Source organism: Natrix helvetica, assembly GCF_964273705.1.
Source record: "Natrix helvetica genome assembly, chromosome: 3".
In the NCBI taxonomy this organism is placed as follows: Eukaryota; Metazoa; Chordata; class Lepidosauria; order Squamata; family Natricidae; genus Natrix; species Natrix helvetica.
The window spans coordinates 70,564,051-70,574,713 of NC_138549.1; the positions used below are offsets into that span (position 1 = coordinate 70,564,051).

Below are 10,663 nucleotides of genomic sequence, written 5' to 3' on the forward strand. Positions count from 1 at the left end.
GTGCTGTGGATCTGAAGTGCGGAGGTGCTAAAGTGCAGAGGTGTTGAGGAGCTGAGTGCGGAGGTGCTGAAGTGCTGACGTTCTGAGGTGCTGACGTTCTGAAGTGCGGAAGTGCTGAAGTGCTGAGGTTCTGAGGTATAGAAGTGCTGAGGAGCTGAGGTGCAGAGGTGCTGAAGTGCTGAGGAGCTGAGGTGCGCAGGTGCGGAAGTGCTAAGGTGCTGAGGTGCTAAAGTGTGGAGACCTGGGGATCCTGGTAAGGACACACTTCTGGAATAATGAAGCAGTGGGTCCAGTGGTGGGTTTCTACCGGATCGCACCGGATCGCGCGATCCGGTTGAAGAATGAACCCGGAAGTAATTTCCTGCCCCGCCCCCTTGGCGTTTTTTGCATCAGGGCTGTGCTACCTCATGTTCCTTGTCTTCTGGCCGCTGCTCCACGCCTTGGAAAACATAGGCGCAATTACAGCCTGGAGCAGGAGCAAAGCCCCTTTCCCAACTGGCCCTTCCTCCTTCGGAATGCTTCAGAGGGAAGCTTCTGAGGCTGTAATTTTCTGAGCTCTGCGCGCCTGTTTTCCACATCAGCGATGATCTTTTGGAAAGGGAAAGAGGTGAGAGGGGGAAAGCCTCCCATTGAAAACAGCGCTGAGTGGGGTGGGGGATCCTTGCTTTACTCCTCTCAGCGATCTTTTGGGAAGGGAAAGAGGTGAGAGGGGGAAAGCCTCCCATTGAAAACAGCGCTGAGTGAGGTGGGGGATCCTTGCTTTACTCCTCTCAGCGATCTTTTGGGAGGGGAAAGAGGTGAGAGGGGGAAAGCCTCCCATTGAAAACAGCGCTGAGTGGGGTGGGGGATCCTTGCTTTACTCCTCTCAGTGATCTTTTGGGAGGGGAAAGAGGTGAGAGGGGGAAAGCCTCCCATTGAAAACAGCGCTGAGTGGGGTGGGGGATCCTTGCTTTACTCCTCTCAGCGATCTTTTGGGAAGGGAAAGAGGTGAGAGGGGGAAAGCCTCCCATTGAAAACAGCGCTGAGTGGGGTGGGGGATCCTTGCTTTACTCCTCTCAGCGATCTTTTGGGAAGGGAAAGAGGTGAGAGGGGGAAAGCCTCCCATTGAAAACAGCGCTGAGTGAGGTGGGGGATCCTTGCTTTACTCCTCTCAGCGATCTTTTGGGAGGGGAAAGAGGTGAGAGGGGGAAAGCCTCCCATTGAAAACAGCGCTGAGTGGGGTGGGGGATCCTTGCTTTACTCCTCTCAGTGATCTTTTGGGAGGGGAAAGAAGTGAGAGGGGGAAAGCCTCCCATTGAAAACAGCGCTGAGTGGGGTGGGGGATCCTTGCTTTACTCCTCTCAGCGATCTTTTGGGAAGGGAAAGAGGTGAGAGGGGGAAAGCCTCCCATTGAAAACAGTGCTGAGTGAGGTGGGGGATCCTTGCTTTACTCCTCTCAGCGATCTTTTGGGAGGGGAAAGAGGTGAGAGGGGGAAAGCCTCCCATTGAAAACAGCGCTGAGTGGGGTGGGGGATCCTTGCTTTACTCCTCTCAGCGATCTTTTGGGAGGGGAAAGAGGTGAGAGGGGGAAAGCCTCCCATTGAAAACAGCGCTGAGTGAGGTGGGGGATCCTTGCTTTACTCCTCTCAGCGATCTTTTGGGAGGGGAAAGAGGTGAGAGGGGGAAAGCCTCCCATTGAAAACAGCGCTGAGTGGGGTGGGGGATCCTTGCTTTACTCCTCTCAGCGATCTTTTGGGAAGGGAAAGAGGTGAGAGGGGGAAAGCCTCCCATTGAAAACAGCACTGAGTGAGGTGGGGGATCCTTGCTTTACTCCTCTCAGGGATCTTTGGGAAGGGAAAGAGGTGAGAGGGGGAAAGCCTCCCATTGAAAACAGCGCTGAGTGAGGTGGGGGATCCTTGCTTTACTCCTCTCAGCGATCTTTTGGGAAGGGAAAGAGGTGAGAGGGGGAAAGCCTCCCATTGAAAACAGCAGAGGAAAAGGAGGAGGAAGGAAAGGGGGGAGAGAAAGGGGGGGGAGGAAGAGAGAGAGAGAAAGAGTGACACACAAAGGGGGGAAGTTGGGAGACCTCCCTCTAAATACTGATGCCCTCTGCTTTTGGGGGGAAAGGAGAGGAGGGTCCTTGGTGAACCTCTACCCCCTATTCCCCCTATCCCAGTTAAGCCAGCTAGGTTTGGGACCCAGCCTTTCTAACTTCATTTGGGATCTTCTAACATCCCACTCCCACCCGGTCACATGGCCAGCAAGCCACTCCCACCCGGTCACATTGCTGGCAAGCCACTCCCACCCGGTCACATGGCTGGCAAGCCACTCCCACAAAGCAGGCCACACCCACAGAGTAGGTTCCAAAAAAATTTGAAACCCACCACTGAGTGGGTCACAGGTCTCACTTCTAGAGAAAGCACTGAGATGTCATTGCCCACCTTGCACCAAACCTTGATGACATGTTTGCTTTCAGTATTTAGCTTTTACAGTGAAATTGGGGGACAGAGACCTTGGTGGATGTCTGTAAAATCCTGTTGCCAATCCCCATTTTAAAGGCAGATAAATTATAGAATAAATATATAGAGTATCAAGACGACCGCTGCTATTTATTGATCTCCATTCTGATCAAACTTTGAAGAAAAACCTGCAAACATCAATAGCTAAGCTTGTTTTGCAAATGAAGCTCTCATCACTATTGCAAATTTTGTTGATTCAATTGTGATGTCATGCAACCTCACAAGAAAGGTACTGTGAGGAAGTAACTTGTTGGGATACCTTTGCAGGTTAACATTTGGGAACAAAGTGAGACCTTTTCCCACAGACTAAATCAAAAAATGTACCTCTAGAATAGTTTTGAATTGTTTGTGTCTGTTGTGGTATGAAAGAGAAAAATGTTCTTTGAATTGAAGGGCTCTTCATGGGGAATATTGATGGCCAGTTATATAGATCATTTTAGATAGTTCGCAGATCCCTGGCTGTATCCCCTACATTGTAGGATTTCCATTTTTAAAACAATGTTAGTTTTGATGTTATCTGTTATAATCTGTTAATGTTTTATTTCATTTAGCTGCCTAGTGTTGCCTTTAGGTAAGATGGGCCACATATAAATAGGAAAATTGAATTCTGTGAAGTTTAGATATGTAGGTTGTAGCTTCTAGAAACAATTGAAGGGATGGAAATCGCATGGGGAATAGGAATGTCTCTCACATGTTGAATTGTCTATCCATCTGCTTTCATGAAAAAAATCATAAACTTGCCCTGTAGTCATAGGAGATTGAAAAGTAGCTTAAGGTTATGGGACTTTATCAATTGGAATAGAAATGCCAAATATTTAGTTGAAAGAAAAAAAAAGGAAAGGGAAAACTGCTGGGGAGGAATGGGCAACACTTTTCCTAAAGAATCAAATATAATTAACAAATCATGTCCTATTCTAGACATTGTCTCTCAAGTTTACATTCCAATTTTTGAAATAAAAATGTCAAAGCTATTCTGCCTTGTCACCTATTACTTTATCTTCTAGTTTCCATCACTGATTTTGCGATGGAAAAAGATCTGTTGAGAAAATTACGAGAAAACATGAAATGTCTCCAAAAAGAGGTAAGAGAAAAGGTTTGTTCATAGGCGGTCACAGTAAATGTGTGATGGAATGTATAGAAATTTGAGAAAGACAGACAGACGGACAGATGAATGATAGGTTAGGTAGTTAGAGACAGACAGAATATTAATTGTGGTTTCTGTTACGCCACGGTTAAGGCAACAACCTGCAAATCCAAAGACCGACATTTGTTGTCCCACTTTAGAAACAAAGCCAAGTGGGTGACCCTGAGCCAGTCAGCTTCTCTTAGCCCTAGGAAGAAAGCAACACCAAATCACTTCTGAAAAACCTTGCTAAGAAAACTGCAGGGACTCGTCCAGCCACTCCCTGAGAATCATTAAAAACAGGTTCTTTGGTCATTGCAGGAAGAACGATCGAGACTTCCTCTTCTGTCACCTACCACTGAAGAACGGAGACGTGCTGAGGTATATAATATATACTTGTAGCACACCTTAGAATATATTTATGAGAAAAATGAAAATAAATGATTTCTTCACAATTGGTAATTGTGAATAATGCATGCACAGCATATTTTATATAGTATATAGGTTCGCTTTATATTTCTACTATATGCATGAAATCTATACACACACATCTATTCAATACAAACTACTTTATTTGTAATTTCTATTCAAGAATTATCAGAGTTCATGCTCATTCTTGGTTGGCTCCTTCTTTGCCACATTAGCTAGTTTCTTTGGCCACATGCAATACCAATATGCACAAATATGCTTGTCTACACCCCAGACTCTTTTCCTAAAGAGGATGTTTCAACGAATATCTTCTTTACGCTGACATGAGAGAGAATTTATGGAAAACAAATTCATGTAATTCTTCTCCTGACCATGAAATGAAGAAAATTATCAAGCAAGCGTTTAAAATGCATTTTGTTTTTCATTCTTCATGGAACTGCCAGGTTTCCAGGTGTCCAGAAATGCACATGGGACAGAACGTCAGTGTAAAGATGCGTTCCCATAAGGTAAGCAACCTAGCATGTGAGGAATCTGTTGAGAGTCCAGTACCGAGAAACAGTTCATGTCATAAGAAGAGGTGAAGAAGCCCAGTGTGAGTGATGGGGTGGGGGGTAGTGAGTGGGCTGATGTGGAAATATATTCCTGACTTGTGATGCATTTTGGCTCCTCTAGATTGTTCAGACAAAAACCGAAAAACTGGAAGGAGATCTGAAGAGAGCGAGGGACCAGAGTTATATGTAAGTCTTTGCATAGTTCATCAAATCTTTGCATAACCCCATTCAGTTCACACTTTCAATACAACATTCATAATTTCTCCATTGGCAATGGGACTGGCCATTTTATCAAACAAGTGATGAGAATTATATTCTAGTAAAGCTTGGGAAAAAATGGGTGGGATGTGTTGTAATTGTATCAAAAGGTTGATAATTCAATTAAAAAACCCCAAGGGGCTAATTTCTCTCTGGTCTTCATAATTTGCAGAAAGACCATGGAAATCTCAAAACTGCTGGCAGAAAAAGAGGAGCTGGAAGTCCAAATTCAGGAGCTTATAAAGAAAAACCACCAACTGGCCAAAGAAAAAGAGGAGCTCTGCGAAGAGTATGAAGAAAAGATGAGCAGGTTAAAAATGTTAGATAGCCACCCTGATTTTCTTTTCCTTTCTGAGCTATTTCAATTAGTTTTAATATTAAACAAGTTTTATAATTCAAATAAAAAAACCTAAGGGAGCTCATTACATTTTGCACTTGATATTTTACAGAAAAATTAGTTCAGAGGAGCATGGGCAGCTGGAGAAACTGAAGCGAGAAAACCAGAGACTCAGCTGCAAGGCTCAGAAAGAAGCTGCGGAGAAAGCAGAGCTCCTACGTGAGAATAATGATCTTAAAGAAGAACTTTATAGGTGAGAAATATTTAGATAGCGATTTGACTTTTTCTTTCAAATTCAGATTTATTTATTAGATCCCTTATACTGGATAAAAAAAGTATTCCATGTATGTATGTATGTATGTATGTATGTATGTACAACTGAATAAGAGAAGAGCAATAGGTATAATGGAATGAAATAATTAGCAATTCAAGTAACAAATTAAGAGGGCTAATATCTCTCTGGTACTCATAATTTACAGAAAGATAGCAGTGATGTCAAAACTGACAGTAGAAAACGAAGAGCTCCGAAACAAAACAGAGATTCTAACGTTCAAAAATATTGAAGTTACTGATGAGAGAGAGGAGATCCTCAGAGCGTACGAAGAAATACTGTGCAGGTGAGAATTTTTTAGATAGCCAACACAATCTACTTCTTCCAGAATTTCATATTAGGGTCTCCTTATCTTAGAAAGCTTGGAAAAACCTGACATTCTCCTTACTTTAGAAAGAAATTAACAAACTATTGCTCTTATACTTTTACATATACAAATCTAGGAGTTAGTCTGATGGAATGGAAAGATAGGTATAAAAGAGACTTTTCAATCTCCATCCCCCTCTGCCCAATAATATTTATATACTTTCAGAGTGAGAGTTTCCTGACCTCAAAGCAGTTCCCATTGTTTTAACTAAGAATACTTTGTTGTTGGCCCAGATTCACAGCTAACATTCTGATTTTTTTTCCAGAGAGGAACAACTGAGGATCAGCCGCTGCACCTTATTGACATACAGAGACCAGATGGAAGACAAGACAGAAACTCAAGACAAACTAAAGCCTCAAATGGTGGAATATCAACTGAACCAGAAATGGCTTAAAGCTTCTGTAGACAAAATTAAAAAGTCTAAGTAACCCGGGCGGAGGAATGTGCTGAGGCATCCAGGGAGGATGTGAATGGTTGGCTAGAAGCATCAATAAGTCATCTCCAGGAAAAAGGGCCAGAAACGTGTGAATTAGATGTGGAGGGATGGTTTGAAGCATCTATTATAGGCATTCAACATCTACAAAAGTTCAAGTCGGAGTCTCGAGCAAGCCAACAAAAAAAAAAGGACAGCTTGAACAATCAATAGAAAACCTGAAGAAGTAACCTCCTGAATGATCTGTGGTGAATATATTAAAATGACTTCGAGGATCCTTAGAAAGCCTGTCACTTTCTAGAGAACCTACACCAGTTCTTGAAAAATGTCTTCCGCAATCCTTGAAAATCCTGAAAGTGGGAGGTCCTGAAGTATCTAAACAAGATGCCAACAAATGGCTTGAAATAGCTATAAAGAATCTTGAGGAAGAAGGATCTAAAATGCCACTCCTAGATACTCAGGAATGCCTTGAAGCCTCTATTAAAACCATTCGGGATCTACAGAAGTCCAGATGAGAAGGTTTGAAAAATCAATAGAGAACCTCAAGAAGCAATGTTCTGAAGGAACCATGGAAAATATATTACAATGGCTTTTCTGAAGAACCTATACCACTTCTTGAAAGATGGCTTCAGCAATCCCTGAAAAACTTGGAAACGATCCTGAAACATACAAACAAGATGCCAAAAATGGCTTGAAGTATCTGTAAACAGCTTCAAAGAGGAAGGCCGTGAAGCATCCCAGCTAGGTCCTCAGGAATGGCTTGAAGCATCTATTAAGGGCATCCGGGATCTCAAATGATCTAAGGATTCAAAAACAATCATGGGAAAGACAAAGAAGAGAGTGATTTGGGTAGAACTTGGTTGCTCTGAAAGAAACTGAAGGATGGATGGATGGCATCAAGCATCTTTAGCAAGTTCCAGAAAGCCTGGTTCTACTGATATACAAGTATAGCTACAAATATCTCTGCAAAAACTCAGTCAAGAATCCCCAGAAGAAGCCCAAAACAATCTGGAGGAATGGCTCTAGGAATCCATAGAAGATGCCCTGAAGAATCCAAGCAATAGGTGAATGAGTAGCTTGAGAGAGCCTTAAATGACTTCCATGAGGAGGGGCCAGAGACTCCCCATCCATTCCATCTTGGTATAGGCTTGTCTCTCATTTCTGCTGTTTCTAATGTTACTGAGATCAAGATGACTAAATGAACAAACTAGAAATGTATCAGCAAGTATTATTCTTTCTTTTATTCTTTTCCAGAACTTGGACCTTTTTCAAGTGAGTGACATACTGTTTTAGTAATGGACTACGGTATTCCAACATGAGCTTCATAAACAATGAACACTTTTTATCAACAATTTTGATTATTGTGGACTTCCATTTGGGTGTTCCACATATCCTGGCTGATTCTACTCCTATAGGAATACCTTAGGGTCCAAAGTCACCCTGGAGAGGTGACGAAGAAACGAGGGATTACTTGTTGATTCAGGGAGATAGGCAGCTCTCCCACTTGATCCAAGGAGCCCTCCCGACCGATGGAGAAGAGAGACAGCCATTATGACTGGAACAAAGCTGGAGCAACCAAGCCGGAGTGTTGTGTGAACAGAGGATTGGAACTGGGTGAGACAATTTTCAACTTCTTTATTAGAGACCCACCTAAATAAAAGAAGTTTTGAAAGTCTCCAAAGTGCAGAAAATGGCAACTTAATACATGGAGATAAATTATAGACCCCAAAGAGAAATAACATTTTAATGGAGGAATATGAAGTTTTACAATATAGAAAGACTGAACTGGAATTTTGTTGCTGTTAAAAGTGACTTGATTTGTTTGCAATATTGTTTGACTGTTGGAAGAATTTGTAAAAATAATGTTTTTTTTCTTTTTGTTGAACTTTGATAATCAGCTGTTAGAGCTCTCCCTCATCTTGGTACCGAAAATTACAGTTGACACACCATCTACCAGCCAAAGAAGATACTATATTATTACGTGGTTGGAAAGAAGCTTGAAAAAAGCTGAGTTGATTTGGAAAAAAAAAAGGAAAAGTCAGAAGTGATAAGAAGAGAAACAAAGTGAAGGAAAACAACTTCTGGAAGGACGTCTTTTTGTTTCCCCTTTTTTATCTACTTGTTTTTTGGCGGGAAAAGTCCAGTCAGAGTCTTGAGAAAACCTAAGGAAGAGATGGTTTGAAAAATCAACAGAGAACCTCAAGAAGCAATGTTCTGAAGGACCGTGGAAAATATATTATTATGGCTACAAGGATCCTTAGAAAGCTTTGCATTTTCTGAAGAACCTATACTACTTCTTGAAAAATGGCTTCAGCAATCCCTGAAAAACTTGGAAAAGGTCCTGAAAGATAAAACAAAGATGCCAAAAATGGCTTGAAATATCTGTAAACACCTTCAAAGAGGAAGGGTCGTGAAGGATCCCATCTAGGTGCTCAGGAACGGCTTGAAGCATCTATTGAGGCCATCCAGGATCTCAAATAATCTAAGGAATCAAAAACAATCATGGGAAAGACAAAGGAGAGAGTGATTTGAGTAGAACCTGTTTGCTCTGAAAGAAGCTTAAGGATGGATGGATGGCTTCAAACATCTTTAGCAAGTTTCAGAAAGCATGATTCGACCGCATCCAAAACAGACATGCAAGCATGGGTACAAAAATCTCTGAAAAAACTCAGATGACAAATAGACAGAAACAATCTGGAAGAATGGCTCTAGAATCCATAGAAAATGCCCTGAAGAAATCATGCAATATAAGGAGTAGTAGCATGAGATCTGGGATCAAGTTGACAAAATGAACAAACTGGAAACCTCTCAGCAAGTATTTATAGTTTTGGTTTTTTAAGAACTTCTTGTGCCTTTTTGGAGTGAGTGGTATTACAACATGAGATTCAAAATCAATGAACCTTTGTCATCGACAGTTTTGGTTATCTGGATGCTGCCTTAAGTTGGGTGGGAGAATAAAAGAAAGAGAGTGGAAGGAAAAAGGAAAGAAGGGAAGATTGATATGGTGGAAGGAAAGGAAATAAGGGCCAAACAACAAGCACAATTTATGCCAAAATGCCAAGAATGGATAGACAACGATAAGAGCTTTGAAAGTGAAAAGGAATCAACCAAAATCAGGAGGGCTCCCCTGACTGCAACATTGCTAGCATAACAATTCTGCTTATGTGGAACGGAAGAGGTGCATTATCAGAAAACCTCTCAAGACTTCCATGCCCGTCAGACAGTTACAGACCATGGTCTGGTCCACAGTCTGGGCTATACACTCAGGGCCTTTGAGTATCACCATTACTATAGGGCCGTGATGGCGAACCTATGGCACGTGTGCCACAAGTGGCACGCGGAGCCATTTGTCAGGGCACGCGAGGCGCTGCCCTGTCAGCTGGCCAGCGTGCATGTGCGCGCTGGCCAGCTGAATTCACCTTTTTAAAAGCTATTTTTCGCCTTCCCCAGGCTCCAGAGGCTTTATAGGAGCCTGGGGAGGGCGAAAAGAACCTCCCACGCCCCCCGGAGGCTTCAGGGAACGTCCGGAGGCTTCCCTGAAGCCTTCGGAACACTTAAAACCACCCTCCGAGCAACCCGGAAGTGACTTCCGGGTTGCTCGGATGGTCGTTTTAAGCACTCTGAAGGCTTCAGGGAAGCCTCGGGATGGTCCCTGAACAGGCACGAGACATGCGTCTCCATCGCCCGGGCCCGGATCACCTTCGCCGCGTGGCGCCTCAGGCTCGGCGTCCTTGCGCCGCTCCGCCCAGCCTCTGCGCGCTCGCCAGGGCCCGGCCTTCACATCGCTGCCGCCACCGCCGCCACCGCCGCTAGGACGGGCTCGGCCGAAGGGAAGTCCGTCAGGCCTCGGCCGCGCCGCCCTCGCCTCCTCCTCCTCCTCCTCTAGCCGTGCCATCACAAGGATTAAGGCGAAAGTGGGGGGGACGGGGAAAGCGAAGGGGGCTTTGTTGTCCTCCTTCTCCTTCTCCTCCTTTCATCCTCCGGCTCGAACGCGGCGCCGGGGCCCAGCAGGCAGCGAACGAGTCGGAGCCTGCCGACTGGAGGAAGAGGGTGAGAGGTGGGTCCTGTGAACGGTGGCAGCAATAGTCGCAACTCGGCGGCGGGCCGCCCCGGCTGGGAAACAAAGGAGGGGAAAGGTGGCAGGCTGCCTGCCACCTTTCCCCTCCTTTGTCTCCCAGCCGGGGCGGCCCCCCGCCGAGTTACGACTATTGCCGCCGCTGCTGCCGCCGTTCACAGAACCCACCTCTCACCCTCTTCCTCCAATCGGCAGGCTCCGACTCGTTCGCTGCCTGCCGGGCCCCGGCGCCACGTTCGAGCCGGAGGGGGAAAGGAGGAG

The 10,663-nt window shown here is 44.4% G+C and overlaps 1 protein-coding gene across 1 annotated transcript; it reads left to right on the forward strand.

Moving 5' to 3' along the window:
* Nucleotides 1-448: 448 nt before the first annotated feature.
* On the forward strand, nucleotides 449-6,322 carry LOC309390070 (uncharacterized protein; the record flags this gene model as incomplete). The annotated part of the gene is made up of 9 exons (XM_081949151.1): nucleotides 449-607; nucleotides 3,503-3,579; nucleotides 3,943-4,002; nucleotides 4,494-4,556; nucleotides 4,723-4,787; nucleotides 5,032-5,169; nucleotides 5,309-5,449; nucleotides 5,676-5,813; nucleotides 6,160-6,322. Exons 2-9 carry the CDS (start codon nucleotides 3,523-3,525, stop codon nucleotides 6,320-6,322), a joined length of 825 nt encoding a protein of 274 aa, XP_081805277.1. The 5' UTR covers nucleotides 449-607; nucleotides 3,503-3,522.
* Nucleotides 6,323-10,663: the final 4,341 nt, after the last annotated feature.